The sequence below is a fragment of the Symphalangus syndactylus genome, chromosome 7, assembly GCF_028878055.3.
Source record: "Symphalangus syndactylus isolate Jambi chromosome 7, NHGRI_mSymSyn1-v2.1_pri, whole genome shotgun sequence".
In the NCBI taxonomy this organism is placed as follows: Eukaryota; Metazoa; Chordata; class Mammalia; order Primates; family Hylobatidae; genus Symphalangus; species Symphalangus syndactylus.
In genome coordinates, this window is record NC_072429.2 from 29,545,901 (window position 1) to 29,562,726 (window position 16,826).

A 16,826-nucleotide genomic window follows, 5' to 3' on the forward strand; every position below is an offset into this window, starting at 1 on the left:
TAAGCTCCCTCTGCTTTTCCCTTATGACACTTATGATAGCATTTAGGACCCAGCATAACCCAAGATAATCCAGGATTATCTTCCCATCTCAAGGTCCTCCAATTAATTGCATCTCCAAAGATCTCTTTCCAAAGAAAGTTACATTGACAGGTTCCAGGATTAGGACCTGATGTCTTTGGGAACCATTCTCAGCCTTCTAAACCAGGTAAGGAAGTTCAAGTATCCCCATTTAGCAGAAGTGGAATCTGAATCCCAAGTGAAATGAAGTGACTTGTCTGGGGTGAGATACAAGATGAAATTCTGCATAGGAAATTCCATATGTATTGGTTGCCAAAATCACAAAAGCCTTCTGGACTGGTGGGTAAATTACCTTGTGGAAGTGGTACCATGCAGACAGAAGGGTGGGGTGGTGGCAGGGAAGTGGGAGGTGCTGTTGGTGGTGGTGTCACAGGGACCAAGATTCCCCTGGTCAGCCCAGGCGGGCAGTGTTGGCATCCAGGTATGTACCCAGCAGAGCTGTGCCCAACTTGCTGCAGCAAAGCACTGGGTTCTGGGTCCTAAGGATATGATTTAACAAGGGAGGCACTGTGACAGTATGACAGTATGATGCATTTGCCTGAGGTCAAACTGTGCCTCAGATAGGGGCTTGTGACAACCAGGCCAAACAGACCACACTAACAATTTCTAAGGGCCAGAAAATTACCAGAAAGTTATTGGAATAATTGAATGAATGCTTTATGTCACAATCTATGTCACTTGGAAGGCAGTTTTAGGATAGACTCTATGTAATTTACTTTATTTAGAGAATATATTCTTAAAGTTTTGATTCATATATTAATTTTGATTACTTGACCAGTTGTTAAAGTTTCGTTTTATTGAGCATCATCCCTAAGTGACAGAGCTCTTGGACAGAAGAACTTAGGTTCCAGAGTAGGGCCTGTTCAGAAGAGGAAACACTTGCTGGTCATATTTCTCCAAATGAGTTGATGTCTTCCCTGACGCTACCACATCAGGTGGTTAGATGTTCTCTGTAAGAGCTTTTAGTTCTTCACCTGCTCCAGCATTCTGGAGTCCACCATACTATGAAGTCCTGGCCCTACCTCTCAAGGGAAGCTAATCACAAAGCAAAAGGCTACTATGGACTGAAGAATCACAGGTTACAGGATGGTACAAGCAGAGCAGCAGAGCATCAAAGAGGCCAGCCAGGATCTCCAGCTCTAGTGGCCAACAGACCCAGGCTTACACCACTGTTTGCCAGGAACTTGCTTTGTGAGAGCAGCCAAGCTGGCCCTGCTGAGCTTCAGTCTCTCCCGTTGTACAATGGTGATAAGAAGGCTGATATCAAGGAGTTGTCATGTGGTTTGTAAAATGAGAACACACATGTTAAATGCAGAAAAAGTTCCCAAGTTTCTGAGTTGTATGAGTTTTACTGTCATCTTTGAACTTTTCAATATTATTTATGTACAATGAGCATATACATTAAAAAATAAAACCAATAAAAGTGATTTAAGAGAGGAAAAGCAAGGAAGTGCTATGCAATTCAGAGTGTAAACTTTGCTCATTATAGCCTCTGGATGAAGCTACGACCAACTCAGGAAATGGCTCTGAACCACTGACCTTTTCTTCTTAATAATAACAGCTACTATTCCTAAGCCCAGGACTTTACAGACATGGGTTCATCTGTTATAAATAACACTACAAGGCAGGCATTATAATATTCTCATTTTTAAAGTGGGGGAATTTCCCCCGAGAACTGGAACAAGACAAGGGTGCCCACTTTAACCACTTCTATTCAACATAGTACTGGAAGTCCTAGCCAGAGCAATAAGACAAGAGAAAGAAATAAAGGGCATCCAAATGAGTAAAGTGGAAATCAAACTCACTGTTTGCTGATGATATGATTGTATACCTAGAAAACCCTAAAGGCTCATGCTATACACCAACACCGACCAAGGTGAGAATCAAATCAAGAACTCAACCCCTTTCACAATAGCTGCAAAAAAATTAAAACAGTTAGGAATACATCTAACCAAGGAGGCGAAAGACCTCTACAAGGAAAACTACAAAATACTGTTGAAAGAAATCATAGATGACACAAACAAATGGAAACACATCCCACGCTCATGGATGAGTAGAATCAATATTGTGGAAATGACAATACTGCCAAAAGCAATCCACAAATTCAGTGCAATTCCCAACATCAAAGTACCATCATCATTCTTCACAGAACTAGAATAAACAATACTAAAATGAATATGAAACTGAAAAAGAGCCCACACAGCCAAAGCAAGGCTAAGCAAAAAGAGCAAATCTGGAGGCATCACATTACTCGACTTCAAAATATACCATCAGGCTATAGTCACAAAACAGCATGGTAATGTCATAAAAATAGGCATATAGACCAGTGGAACAGAATAGAGAACCCAGAAATAAAGCCAAATACTTACAGCCAACTAATCTTTGACAAAGCAAACAAAAATGTAAAGTGGGGAAAGGACACCCTTTTCAACAAATGGTGCTGGGATAATTGGCAAGCCACATGTAGAAGAATGAAACTGGATCCTCATCTCTGACATTATACAAAATTCAACTCAAGATGGATCAAAGACTTAAGTCTAAGACCTGAAACCATAAAAATTTTAGAAGGTAACATCTGAAAACCCCTTCTAGACATTGGCTTAGGCAAAGACTTCATGACCAAGAGCCCAAAAGCAAATGCAACAAAAACAAAGATAAATAAATGGGACTTAAACTAAAAAACTTCTACATAGCAAAAGAAATAATCAGCAGAGTAAACAGACAACCCACAGAGTGGGAGAAAATCTTTGCAAACCATACATCTGACAAAGAACTAATACCCAAAATCTACAAGGAATTCAAACAAATCAGTAAGAAAAAAAAAATCCCATTGAAACGTGGGCTAAGGACATGAATAGACAATTCTCAAAAGAAGATATACAAATGGCCAACAAACATAAAAAAAAAAAAAGCTCAACATCGCTAATGATCAGGGGAATGCAAATCAAAACCACAATGCGATATCACCTTACTCCTGCAAGAATGACCATAACCAAAAATCAAAAAATAATAGATGTTGGCGTGGATGTGGTGAAAAGGAACACTTTTACACTGCTGGTGGGAATGTAAACCAGTACAAATGTAATGGAAAACAGTGTGGAAATTCCTTTAAGAACTAAAAGTAAGAACTACCATTTGATCCAGCAATCCCACTTCTGGGTATCTACCCAGAGGAAATCATTCGAAAAGGATACTTGCACACACACATTTATAGCAGCACAATTCGCAACTGCAAAAATATGGAACCAGCCCAATGCCCACTAATCAATGAGTGGATAAAGAAAATGTGGCATGTATACATCATGGAATACTACTCAGCCATAAAAAGGAATGAAATAATGGCATTTGCAGCAACCTGGATGGAGTTGGAGACTATTATTCTAAGTCAAGTAACTCGGGAATGGAAAACCAAACATGATTATGTTCTCACTTGAGTGGGCGCTAAGCTATGATGACAGAAAGGCATTAAGAATGATACAATGAATTTTGGAGACTCAGAAGGGTGGGAGAAGGGAGAGGGATAAAAGACTCAGAAGGGTGGGAGGAGGGAGAGGGATAAAAGACTATGTTGTTGGGCATAGCGTATACTGCTCGTATGATGGGTGCACCAAAATCTCAGAAATCACCACTAAAGAATTAATCTATGTAACCAAAAACCACCTGTTCCCCCAAAATTTATTAAAATAAGAAAAAACTGAAATAAGTAAATAAATGAATAAATACATAAATAAATACATAAAGTGAGGGAATTTGGCCAGGCGCGGTGGCTAATGCCTGTAGTCCCAGTACTTTGGGAGGCCAAGGTGGGTGGATTGCTTGAGCCCAAGAGTTCGAGACCAGTCTGGGCAACACGGTGTCGGGAGGATGCTTTTTTCTTTTTGAGACGAAGTCTTCCACTGTCGCCCAGGCTGGAGTGCAGTGGCGGGATCTTGGTTCACTGCAGTGGGAGAGTGCTTTTATGCTCTGTGGGGACTCACCACTAGCTCTCGGGAAGAGACATGCTGTATGCATTGCTGCAGATTTAAGACAGGCCCCTGGGAAGACTGAATGCCATGGGAAAGCCGCAGAGCAACTGTCTGATCTCATATCTACTAAAAATACAAAAATTAGGTGAGGCGGGAGGCAGTGGCTCACGCCTGTAATCCCAGCACTTTGGGAGGCTGAGGTGGGTGGATCACCCGAGGTCAGGAGTTCAAGACCAGCCTGGCCAACATGGTGAAACTCCATCTCTACTAAAAAGACAAAAATTAGCTGGGCATGGCGGCACACACCTGTAGTCCCAGGTACTCGGGAGGCTGAGGCAGGAGAATCACTGGAACCCGGGAGGCAGAGGTTGCAGTGAGCCACAATTTTGCCACTGCATTCCAGCCTGGGCACCAGAGTGAGACTCCATATCAAAAATAATAATAATTAGCCAGGGGTGGTAGTGCACGCCTGTAGTCCTAGCTACTTGAGGGGGCTGAGGCAGCAGGATCTCCTGAGCCTTGGGAAGTCAAGGCTGCAGTGAGCCATGGCTGTGCCACTGCACTCCAGCCTGGGAATTCCAGGGTGTGCTCTGTGAGCCACTCACTTTCCCCATGTGCCAATCCAGCTTTGGGACTGGGGCTTGTGCCATGTTATCCCTTCACTGCCACCTTCAGGAAGGGTGGAAGAACCTTGCTCCTAGCTGATTTCCTCTAGCAGTAATTTACTACTGATGTCAACTAGCTGGGGCTCACCTGGCCTGACAGCGAAGAGGCTACAACTTGCACAGACTCTGGAGGAATTGTCCCTGATGATGGAGAAAGTGTGAGCCTGGCTGGTGTGTAATGTCCTGGGGCAGGTGTCCCAGATACTTTATCTCCTTCACAAACGGCTACACTGGCTCCTCTGGGTGCTGCTGGTGAGCGGCGACAGCTCAGAGGAGCGGGATGAACCCTGGCCTCCAAGTCTGGGGCCCCACCCCATTTCACTGGCAGCTCTGCCATTCATCAGTCAAGCGGCCTGAGGAATGCCATGTCTTCTCCCAGGACTGTGAAACAAGAGGGCTTTGAGGCCTCACATTCTCTGAGTATCTTAATTCCACAGAGGAAAATTTCTTATGGTTAAAAATGTCATCCAAGAATATTAAAAATAAATTCCCATTTTCTGTGGAAAAAGGCTTGAGTTCTACCTTGTTCCTCCTCAGACCCCTTAACTCTGGTATTTTTACTCCCTGCAGAATAACCTTTTCAAAGGGCATCTGCAAACAGCTGCGTGGCCTTTCTGTGGGGAGGATGCTTTTATGCTCTGTGGGGACTCACCATTAGCACTTGACCTGGCTGTGCTCTCATGGGAAGAGACATGCTGCATGCATTGCTGCAGATTTAAGACAGGCCCCTGGGAAGACTAAATGCCATGGGCAAGCCGCAGAGCAATGGTCTGATCAAGGAACACTGGCTTGTTCCTGAGTTCCCGAGACTCCAAGCCTCCCGGAGACCTTTGGCCAAGGGTAGGGTCACAATTCACCAAGGCGGCTCTTTTTTTATTTTCAAGGAAAAAGTCTTTCTATGTTGCCCAGGCTGGTCTGGAACTCCTAAGCTCAAGTGATCCTCTCACCTCAGCCTCCCAAGTGGCTGGGACTACAGGTGCACACCACTGCCGCCGTGCCTGGCTTTCTTCCTAACCTTTTATCATCAATGTGAATCAGAAAGAGACCTTCATGGGTTAACTTGGATACTTTGGCCAAGAACCAAGAAGAGAAAAGCTGACTTTTAAAAACATATAATTTGTATAAATTTATTCAGGTCTAAATCTATCTGAGCTACTTTCCACCCTCTATTCCAGACACACCCTGTGATCTCAATAGAATGGTGGCAACGGGTTCTTACAAGGTTGAAAGGAACAGGAAGGGATGCAACCTCAGAGCCAGACGGCCCTTTGTGAGGAAAGGGGAGGCAAGCAGTCTGGATTCTTGAAAGGAAAGGAACGCTGGGGATGATTCAATCCAGGAGTAGCAAACAGTTTCCATTTCTGGCATCAACTCCAACTGATTGACTAGGAGGCAGTTTCTTGGGACGCTTGCGTTCGGAGGAACTCTGGGGCTGTTGCTGCACCCAGCTGGAAGCAGTGCTGCATTGGATTCCTAGGGTTGCTGTCACAAATTACCATAAATTTGGTAGCTTAACATGACAGAAATTTATTCTCTTACAATTCTGGAAACCAGAAGCCTGAAATCAAGGCTCTGGCAGAACCATGCCCTCTCCAAGGCTCTAGGGGAGAATGTTTCCTTGTCTTCCCAGGTGCTGATGGCTCCTGGTGTTCCTTGGCTGATGGCAGCATCCTTCCACTCTCTGCCTCTGTCTTCCCTTGGCTTCTTCCCCTTGAGCCTCTCTGTCTTTTCTCTTACAAAGACATTAGTCATTGGATTTAGGGCTCACCCTTAAATCCAGGAAGATTTCATCTTGAGATCCTTAACTAGTTATATCTACGAAGGCTCTATTTCTAAATCAGGTCACATCCTGAGGTTCTGGGTGGATATATATTTTGGGGGGGCATTATTCAACCCAGTGAGAGTGCCATGATGGTTTACCAAGTTTGACAGGGGTTCAGGGCTGTGCAGGCATAGGGCTCATGTCTTCCACCTTCTGATCTGCCATCCTGATGTAGCCCAAGCCCACAGCTTTACAGATGATGGTGGAACTGAGACTCAGACAATAAAAATAAAAGGGTCTTGACCAGTATCATATAACTACGTAACGGCACACGAGTCAAGAATAAAGAAAGATGAAGATAAAGAGGTGGGGTAGGCACTTCTGATGGGGAAGTGTAGGGGTGGGAGGGGATGAAGATGAATATTACTGCTTTGGTTGTGGAATAACTGAGAAGAGCATCTCTGCATTTAAAACCATTGGCCAAAGAGGATCTAGATGGGACAAGAAAATAATAACCAGCCAATTGGGGAGAAAATGTAGGAGTGTTAGAAGAATTAGTACCGTACTGGGGATCCATTTTCAGGGGATCATCTGCCCTTTTTCAGCCAAAGGAATGAGAGCTCCTCTCACTGGGCAAAAGCCTTTCCAGGCTGGTCCCTGAAAGCATCGTGCATACAGATGCCTGCTGGTTGCCATGGTGAATGATGCTGATCTGAAGAAATGAATAATGCGAGCATTAGGGGCGGCAGTGGGATTACTCAGTGTTGAGAGAAACAAACGGAAAGCCCAGAGCGGAGGAGGGAGAAGGCACCATTCTCTCAGCTTTAATCTACTCCACCTTGGAGGGCAGAGCTCTAACCAGACACGCTGCAAGCATCAGGTAAGAGACATAGATGGCTCTTCTTGGAAATGGAAATGGCTTTTCACACTCTGCTTAGAGAAGGGCCGGGCAATGGTAAATGAATATTAAAAATAGGGGAGAATTTAGAAACGGAAACAGAGGAAGAAAAATCAATAAGGGAGATGGACCTGGTCCTAAAAGCTGAGGATGCTATTTGCGTCTTGACAGAAAGCTCTTAAAAATGTCTGCTGAGGTAATTCCATCTGTACAGACAGCTAGTGGCAGATAGGAAGCCAAGAGAACATTTGTGTGTGACAAGAAACAGGATTCCTGATTACTCCTGATGGAAGGGTTTTACACAGGTGGCTGCCTGTAATGAATTAAGCTTTTTTCATTGTGGTCGAAAGTGTATTTATAGGGATGTGTGGTGTGGGGAGGATGAGTGTGTAGAAGACACCAAGCTAGGGAACATAAACATTTGGTCTCCTTCATGATGACCTTCCCTGGAAGGGTCTGAGCACATCTGTCTCATCCCTTTTGTTCCCCATTTACTGGGAAGAAATTTTCAGCCACATGGAAAGACACTGTTCACCTTCCTAAGCATCTTAGTTCACTGTTACCCTTACAGAAGAAAAACAAGGATTGAGAAATTACTCAGTGCTGTGCACCTTTCTGCAGCTCCACTCCTGGAGGAAAATGGGCACAAACACAAGAGGATGGGGGAAAGTGGAGGTGACAGAAAGGCAGGTCATAATAGCCATTAGTTTGGCTTAATATCCAATGCAGGCGAAAATCCAGTTGACAGCTGTTTACTATGTCAGTGCAACGCAAAATGAAACCTACTGGGTTTCATGTGAGGGAGGAGAGGCGGAAGACAAAGCAGGGTGAGACCGTTACGTGCATATGCATAGGCTGACTATGACTGTCTCTGTATTTCTGATCGGGGCAATCAGTAGAGGGAACTGCATGAGAGAAACTAAAATACTTGAAGATGGCTCTCTCTTATCAAAGTGGGGCCTGGCAATCTAAAGAGGGCTCATTTGATTTGTCTGGAAAAACAGCAACTGGGTCTCAGTCCTGGCACCTCAATTTGCAATAACGTCTGTAACTAAACCCGGCAGACTTGCATTAGGAAATGTAGTGGTTAGGCGGCACTAAGTCCTTTTTCTACGTATTAGCGGTGTGACATCAGGTTGCTCATCCGTAAAATGGGAATCTAGCTCAGAGGATGTGATGAAGAATAAAGGAAATGAATTACTGTCTGTGAATCATCTAGCATGACAAGTGACATAGCAACCACTTACTGTGAGCGGTTATTACCATGATTAACATTCATAATACCAGCAGAATTAAATAGTGATAGTTATGCTGATATTAGGGACTGATTATCTTCACCTATAAAATAAATTTCCTGGTACCGCTGGCTTTGAAAAAAACAAACAAAACAAGAGCAGAAGCTTTGGGGTGAAATCAGCTGCCAAAGAGTGACGAAGCGAATTTCCACTCACCATGGGCAACAGAACCAGGAGGCTAAAAAAAGCAGTGGGTAGAATGTTCTAGATCACTGAGCTCACAGTACTTGGAGCAGAAACAGGAGGTCAGGAAGGAAAATTGAGGTGAATCAATTGCCTGAGGGTCACAGACCTGAGAATAAAGGTGGAGCCTCTGAGGTTCTACTGATTTCTCCTCACCTTTTCTTCTTTTTTCTTAAGGGGATGAGAACAATGTTGTTATATGAAGGATCTCAGCTAGGGTGGGATGTGGCTGGGATTGCATGGGTGCATCTCTTTTTAGGCCTGAACTTTGGCATGGGACAGCCCCATGCCAAAGTGTCCTGCCACTTTTTCGCTATGCCTAAATAACAGAACCTCTCGGCCTCCATTTCTTTGTCTGTAAGATGAGGGCAACATGAGTGCCCATCTCAAATGTGCAATAAATGGCGGCTATGATTATGATAAATACATACCTAAATCAGGGGATGTCACTCTTCACTTTGATTCTGGTTCCAGAATCGGGATGAACATCGAGGTGGGGAACATTTCTTATACAGGAGCCATCATCTCCTGGTCGTCCTCGGAGCCCTGCCTGGAGGACTATTACCATATTATGTACAGGCCCAACTGGAATAGCATCTTCTCTGGCTATCTTCGCTACAGCTTCCACCACGAGGAGAAGGTGCCTCGAACGATCAGCTCCGTGGTGCTGGAACATCTCGCCCCTTCCACTCTCTACTTCCTGTGCATCAGCTGTAAGAAGGCTGCCTTCCCTTACAGGCACTACTGCACCATGTTCCACACCCTGGATAAGACTCCGCTGGCTCCTGGAAGCTCCCTGGTAGACCCCCAAATCTCCCTTTGGGTGCTGATGGCCATTCTGCTGGCCTGCTTCACAGCCGTCTTGGCCTTCATCTGCCTCCAGTTCTGGTGCGTCCGTTGCCATGAGCCGCGATGGTCTTACAGGGCTGGCCACATGGAGGAGGCCAATGGGTTGGTGAGATGGCCAGAGGAGGCCCCCGATCTTGGTCAGAGGGAGGAAGACCTGCAGGGGCTCCCCCTGGTGGAAGTGCCACGCAAGAACTCCAGAGATGGAGCTGAACTGGATCCTGAAGCCAACCAGGATGCCCCTGATGCGGGTGCCTTATGGAGGGGGGGTGGTGACCAACCCGCTATACTGCCTCATTGTGGGGAATGAGAGTGGGGAGGAGAGAGCCCGCATCATGTAGCCTAAAGCTTTCCACACAGTAGGTCATTTGTACAAATGTGTCTATAGACTACCCATTTCTCTCCCATCAAATGTAACTGCTATTGTGAGTCACCTGGGTTGGATGAATGCCCCATGACAAAGCTTCTCAAGCTGGAAAATGTATCCCCCAGGGTATGCCAAGGCACAAACAAGGCATCTCTGCAGCAGCGTCCACTCGGAGGACACAGTTAAGAATTGAAAGCATTGTTTTAACATTAAAACAAACATGGATATGTTATAAAGTAGAAAGCAAAAGTTTGCATGACTTAAATAAAACACAGCACTTGAAGGAAATGTTTGAGTTACAAGTAGGCTCTTGGAGGTACACTTTTGGGCAAAGGTAGATGTCCAGTTTCCTCTGCCCTTGAGGGGATTATTTGGAAAAGTGTGAGAATCCTTACTCTGGAGTGTTTTCCAACTTTTAGGCAATCACACACCACCTGTCTCTATTTTTTAAAACCATGGATTATCTTCACTATTATTAATAATACTTTCCTTTAAATTGGCTCATTTTTTAAGCGTAAACTTATTTTCAAAGACAGCCTTATATTACTCCATAAGTGAAAAACCAGCACCCTCCTGCTACAAACAGAAGGGAAGAGACGTAAGAATAAACATCATGAAAACAAGATAATATTAAATCTAACTTAGCTTCTATTGCCTGCCAGTGATTCTGAGCTTAATGCCTGCTTGCTTGTCTTTGATAAAAAGGGAGATCCAGTGTTGGAGAGGTAATAAAGACATATTAGCACCAATATTTGTCTTTCTCCTTGATATAGCATAAGGTTTGAAAAAGAATCAAAAAGGGAAGTGCTGTTTTTACTTTGTGAGTCAGTGTTAGTTAAATGCCATGTCTGTGAGCCACCTCAAATGCTGTCAGTCAGCTTCCCCTGATTTGAGAAAATTGTCTTGACCAGACTAGGTAGGCTGTTCTGGAGAAGACGCCTGTACTCTCCAAGCATCATCCTAAGACCTTCCCAGTGCCCTCTTATATCTATAGACCACAAAATCCCAGAATCACAGGACGACACTGCAGTGAATCAACTGAGAAACAGCAGGAGCTGAGAAGCCAAGACGAGAAGCCCCACATCCCTATTCCCTTTCCTACCTCATGCATTCCCTGCTCGGCACCCATACTTTTGCCCCCATACCTGCTACTTGTGAACAAATAAAGATTCATATACTCGCAGCTGTTTCTGCCTGGATCTCATTGCTGCCTCTTTCCTTTCTCTTTAGAGATAAGAGTCTCGCCCTGTCAGCCAGGCTGGAGCAAAGTGGTACAATCATGCTCACTGAGCATAAAACTCCTGGGCTCAAAGGATCCTCCTGCCTTAGCCTCCCAAGTAGCTGCTGGTGCATGCTGCCATGTCTGGCTAATTTTTTAAATTTTTTTTTTTTTTGGTACAGACAGGGTCTTGCTATGTTGCCCAGGCTGCTCTCAAATTCCTGGCCTCAAGTATCCACTGGTCTCGGCCTCCTAAAGTGCTGGGATTAAAGGTATGAGCCACTGTGCCTGACCTCATTGCTGCCTTTATCTCTGCACCTTCTTACTCTTCTAATTAAGGGACACTTTTCCATTTGCTTTTTCTCACCAACCCTCTTCTAGGCAGGGTAGGGCAGGACTACTTACCTTGGATCCATAGAGGTAATAAGGCTGGACGTTGGCAGGTTTGTCTCGTTGTGGTTCTTGGGTGAAAGGAATGGCAGTCCGCACAAAACTAGTAGAAGCATAGGGATGGGAAAGAGTTAGTAAGGTCCTAATATTATTCTTCATGGGACACAGATAACAGGAGTGCTTCCTGGCCAGGTGAAGGTTTGCACTGGTACAAGTGCACTGTTTGTTGGGTGGTTGACTATAAGGGTACTAAACTCTTCTGACATCTTCTCATTCAACTGCCATCTCCTTTCTATAGATGGGAAAAATTCAGTCTAGATTCCTGGGCTCAACCAGGTGCTTGTGGCTGCTCAGAATGACACTAGGCAGGAAACTAAGAGTGGGCTTTCTCTGGGGCTCCACTCCTCTACCTCCAGTTTGTTTTCTCAAAAGCAGAGTTCAGCAAACTCTTTCTCAAAAGAGCCAGGCAGCAAATATTTGTAGCTTTGGAAGCCAGACGGCCTCTGTTGCAAGTACTCAACTCTGCTGTTGCAGCATGGAAGCACCCACAGACAATAATAAACAAATGAGCATGATCAAGTTCCAATAAAACTTTATCAATTACAAATCATTTTCACTTGTCACCAAATATTATTCTTCTTTGGATTTTTTCCCCTCAACCACCCAAAAGTGTGAATACTATTCTCGGCTCATGGGCTTTACAAAAACAGTCAGCAACTAGATGTGGCCTGTGGGCCACAGTTTGCTGCTCCCTGCTCAAGAGTGTTAAAGCTCCTAAATCTTTATAGAACTGGAAATCTATCTCACTTAGTGTGTGGATGCAGGTGCATTTGTGGATATCTCCCATACCCTTTTATTCATTCAACACATACTCATTCAATACTGGCCCTGAGCCAAGCCTTGGAGATACCTAGAAGATCTGCAGATGAATACATTTTTTTGCATCCTTACATACTTATTTTGTATGTGAATATATATGCCTTACTCTTCCACCAGGTTATGAAACTTTGTGGGGATAAAGAAATTAGGTCTTGTCTCTACCTCAGTGCCTGGCCCAGGGCTGTGTGCACCTTGCAGGAGGCAAGTTCCACTTTGTCATGCGTATGTGTGCTCTGCAAATGTATGCTGTTTTGCGGGCATGCTTTCAGATACGTGGATATCCTTACAAACATACAATCTGATCATGTCATCTCCTTCCTCAAACTCTTTCAGGGTTAATAAAAATGCACGATCCTGCCCTGGCCTCTAGAGTACTGCACAATCTGCTCCTGTGTTATCTTTCACAGCACCATTTCCCACCCAACTAGTTTTACCCTCATCAACTTCTTGGAGAAACCCTTAGAAAGTTGTCTGGAATATTCTTCTCCTGCCTTTTTGCCTTATTTATTCCTAGTCATCCTTTGCATCTTAATTCCAGCATTACTTCCTCAAAGAGGAAGCCTCCCTTGAGGTTTGCATGACTTTTTGGACTGGAATAGGTGGTACCGTTACCTCTGTCATGGCCCCGTGGGCTTTCCTTCATCTCCTTATTCACTGTTTGGAATGGTACATTTGTCGTGTGATCACCCACATCCTCCTCTAGTCTGAAGACTCAAGAGGCAGGAAGGTATCTGCTCACTACGTCATGCCCCATGTTTTACTGGAGCAGTAAAACACCCCAATGGGCAACTTCAGAGTAGCAGTAGAAAGAGCTCTTCAATGAAATAAGACCTAGTTGTTAACCACATTCAACTGTCAACCAGCTCTGTGACCTCAGGCAAGTGAGAGAGCACAGAGCCTGTGCCCAGGAGGGGCTCTGAGAGACAACTGTTGCAGGAACCACTCACACATGTACTGGGCCTAGTTTGGAGGAGGCAGCTGGCCACTCCCGCAACCCCCATCCGGCCCCCTCTGCACAGGGACTCCCTTACCGGTTCGTGGACCCATTGTAGCAGTAGTTGGGGAGAAAGTCAAAGTTCAGTTCCCAGAAGACATGCAGGGTGATACGGCCGTAGGGGGCGGACACATTGTGATTGGCCTCCCGGAACATGGCATCGAAGCTGTCCAGCGTCATATGCTTACAGAGCAGCCGGTGCGTGAGCCGGTTAATCTCCAGCAGCCACTCCAGCTCCTGTATGGAAAGAGAGCCCACAACTGCTGAGAACTTGCTTGTAAGCATTACATGTGTGTGTTTTATCTTACTGCTTCTGTTCGTGCAAGTGACAGCTGCTCAGACAACCTCCTGGCCATCTACATGGGAACTAGGACCCTTACAGTAGCAGGTGACAAGGTTCCCTTCTTCTGAGAAGTAGAAGGATTGTCAGACTATGCTGACAGAAATGGAGGCCCAGAAGGTTAAGGGCAAGGTAGGTGAAGGGGAGGTTGCATGCCTACCCCCTGGAAGGAGATCATGGACCATGTGCAAATCCCTTTTAGGTAGAGAACAAGCTTACTTGCTTTCCAGTTTCTATGTTGGTGAGAAAAAAGCAATACTAAGAGCTACCACTGATTAAGAGTTTACTATTAGGTTGGACCCTGTGACGTTACTTGATTTTTAGGGTCAAATATTGGCAATTTTGCCTGGTTCAACCAAATTAGTATGTGCCAGTTTTATATGTGTCAACTCGTTTAATGCTTATCAAACCCTATGAGGTCAGTATTGCTGCCATTCTTATTTTATACATATGGAAACCGAGGCTTTGAGAAGTTAAGTAACTTGGCTTCAAATGCAGGAAACTGGGCTCCCAAGTGCACATTCTTAACCATTATATACTCTAACTGCTATAGAAAATTTAAAAAGAGGTGGGAGCAGAATGCCTCATCCTTTGGAGTGTAGGCCCCTTGAGGTATCACATGGGGTTGGCAAAGCCGTGGCTACAAGCCATGGGCAAGCAGTCTGCAGTCAGCTCATGATGACCGGGATCTACGTGCACTGTGGGCCCTGAACGAAGGAATCCCATCTTCAGACAAAGTGAGACAGAGTATCTGCACACAGCAGGACACGACACTTGTTGGGAAATAAAAGAAGAGTGTAACTCTTTGAACACGCTTGGTCTCTCATTGCCCTGCAACTTCCCCGCCACTGCTATCAAAAGGAATCAAAGCACAGTCTTGTGTAGAGACAGAAAGCACCTTAGGCCACTCCTGTGTTGTTTTGGTTAAGCCATCTTTTAAGATTGGTACAATGGTCCCTCATTCAGAGAGGGGAAATTGAGGCCCTAAAGGTTAAGTACCTTGCCCAAGGTCACCATAATAGGCCTTAGGATGTGAATCCAAGTCTCCTTATTCCAAATCATGTGTTCTTGGTCCCTGTGACACAGTTCCCTGGAACAACGATGCAAGAGCTGTGAAAGTCCTTTGAAAGGCAAAGATGGCTTTACAACATAAAGGCTAAAAGAACATCGGCAAGGCCAATTCATCAGGGCATGGCCAGGTGGGATGACCATGGGGTCGGCTGTAATGGCTGGAATATGTCTACAGGAGGCAGTCTCATGCCAGGGATTCAATTTCATTCTCATTAACCACAAAGACCCCTAGATGGAGACCAGAGTATGGTCAGGTGGCGATCCCAGGCTATGCTTCCAATTTTTGGAGCTCTGCCTCTCTGAAACTCAGATTCTGTGGCTCTAAGTTGAAGTGTGCGGAAATGGTTAAAGGCTTGCAAACATACGTGGCTAAAGAGACCAGACAGCTTAGGTAAGTGAGATCAACTGGGGTGAAGAGAAAGTTTGGGGAGTGGGTCCATCTATGGCAAATTGGAGGGCCCTGCACAGGTAAAGGTGGAGCTGCTACTTCTGATACCCCGTCTGACCGCTGCCATGTTGGAGTGGGGGATTAATGATGGCAAATCCTGCAATTTTTCAAAAGGTCAGAATTTCAATTCTGGAACAGCATTGGAGGAATAAGTTTCCAGTCATTGTGTACCATGAAGTAAATGAAGGGCAGAAATACAGAATCAGCTTTCTGATTCTGTCTCTTGGGGGCCTGGCTAGCTGGAATATGTCTTTATTCTGATTTACTTAGGATGGGTACTAAAGAAATAAAAAATACATGGAGTAAGTGCCGCTGAGTTTATTTCTAAGATCGCTGAGTCCCCTGGCACACTGCGGTGCCTTGTTACTTGGAAGACAACTGAGAAGCTGGGGAACAATTTCTGTGTTATTGTTCTGTGACTTCAGCAGTCTCACAACATACATCCGTGTTCACAAGGGAGACTGAAGGAGAGGCAGAGGCTGCTGCAACCGCAGGTCCACTTCTCCCTGCACATTATGTAACCCAGATGATATTTCTGCAACACATTTCGGATTTGTTCTTCTGGACTTGAAACCAGAAGAGGGCATGTGACAGCTGGATGCAGGGCTCAATGCACCAAAGCATGGAAAAGGCTTAAAAAGCCATGTGGGCAGTTTAGGGGTCTCCTAAGAGGATGACAGCTTTCCACAGCAAGGCTGGTTTACTAAAGGGCAACACAGAGAAACAGAACTGGGGCAGTAAAACACCCCAGTGGGCAACTTCAGAGTAGTGGGAGAAAGTGCTCGTCAACGAAAGAGGACCTGACTGTTAACCACATTCAACTGTCAACCAGCTCTGTGGCCTCAGGCAAGTGAGAGAGCAAAGGTCTCAAACTCAGTACAGTGAGGCCTCATAGGTCACATACATAAATGAAGCCTGCCAGTGGGGCTATGGCAAGCTGAAGAAAGTGTAGCCCATCTCACAGGAACTTCTAGTCATTTATGGGCAATCGTTACCATCAGGAAATGCTGGCCTGGCATTGCCAGAGCTTCTGCAGTTTTATTTGATTTCTTCCAAATGTCAAATGTTGGCTCAAAATTACAAATGTACTATGCTGCCTAAACAAAACACAGCCTGCGGGCTGCCCATTTTCAACTTCAGCATCGGGTCTTGCTGAGACTTGTTTGCTCAGCTGTGTAAAATGAGGGTGACTAACTCCCCAAATCTTTGCAACCTCTCCCAACTCAGAATCAAGTTGCCTCCCCATGTCAGAATGGAGTTTTTCAGGTGGAGGGAAAGGCTGAGGGGAGCTCATTCCTCATTTTGTTTCTTGGAGGAGGTAGAAACTTCTCAGCCAGGGCGAGCAGGGGCCATCCTGACCCACCGGGAGAGGGCTTCCCTGAGGTCTCTTCATGGGCTTCCCAGGAACTGGTGTTCTCGGGGGAGC

General features: G+C 45.2%; 2 protein-coding genes across 18 annotated transcripts in view; one reads left to right on the plus strand and one right to left on the minus strand.

Moving 5' to 3' along the window:
- Positions 1-11,258, plus strand: part of FNDC9 (fibronectin type III domain containing 9) — a 52,862-nt gene extending 41,604 nt beyond the window's left edge. The window contains exons 1-2 of one of the 2 annotated variants that reach the window (XM_055285481.1): positions 7,215-7,350; positions 9,321-11,258. In XM_055285481.1, the coding sequence (XP_055141456.1) occupies positions 9,328-10,002 (675 nt within the window). In that variant the 5' untranslated portion in view covers positions 7,215-7,350; positions 9,321-9,327 and the 3' untranslated portion in view covers positions 10,003-11,258. Of the gene's footprint in view, positions 1-7,214; positions 7,351-9,320 lie in introns of those variants that run through there. The other variant, XM_055285482.2, reaches the window with a different exon arrangement.
- Positions 1-16,826, minus strand: part of CYFIP2 (cytoplasmic FMR1 interacting protein 2) — a 133,726-nt gene that overhangs the window by 46,860 nt on the left and 70,040 nt on the right. For all 16 annotated transcript variants that reach the window (XM_063642650.1, XM_055285468.2, XM_063642653.1 and 13 more), the window contains 2 exons: positions 13,579-13,778; positions 11,684-11,771 (listed from right to left, as the gene is read on the minus strand). In XM_063642650.1, the coding sequence (XP_063498720.1) occupies positions 11,684-11,771; positions 13,579-13,778 (288 nt within the window). The remainder of the gene's footprint in view (positions 1-11,683; positions 11,772-13,578; positions 13,779-16,826) is intronic.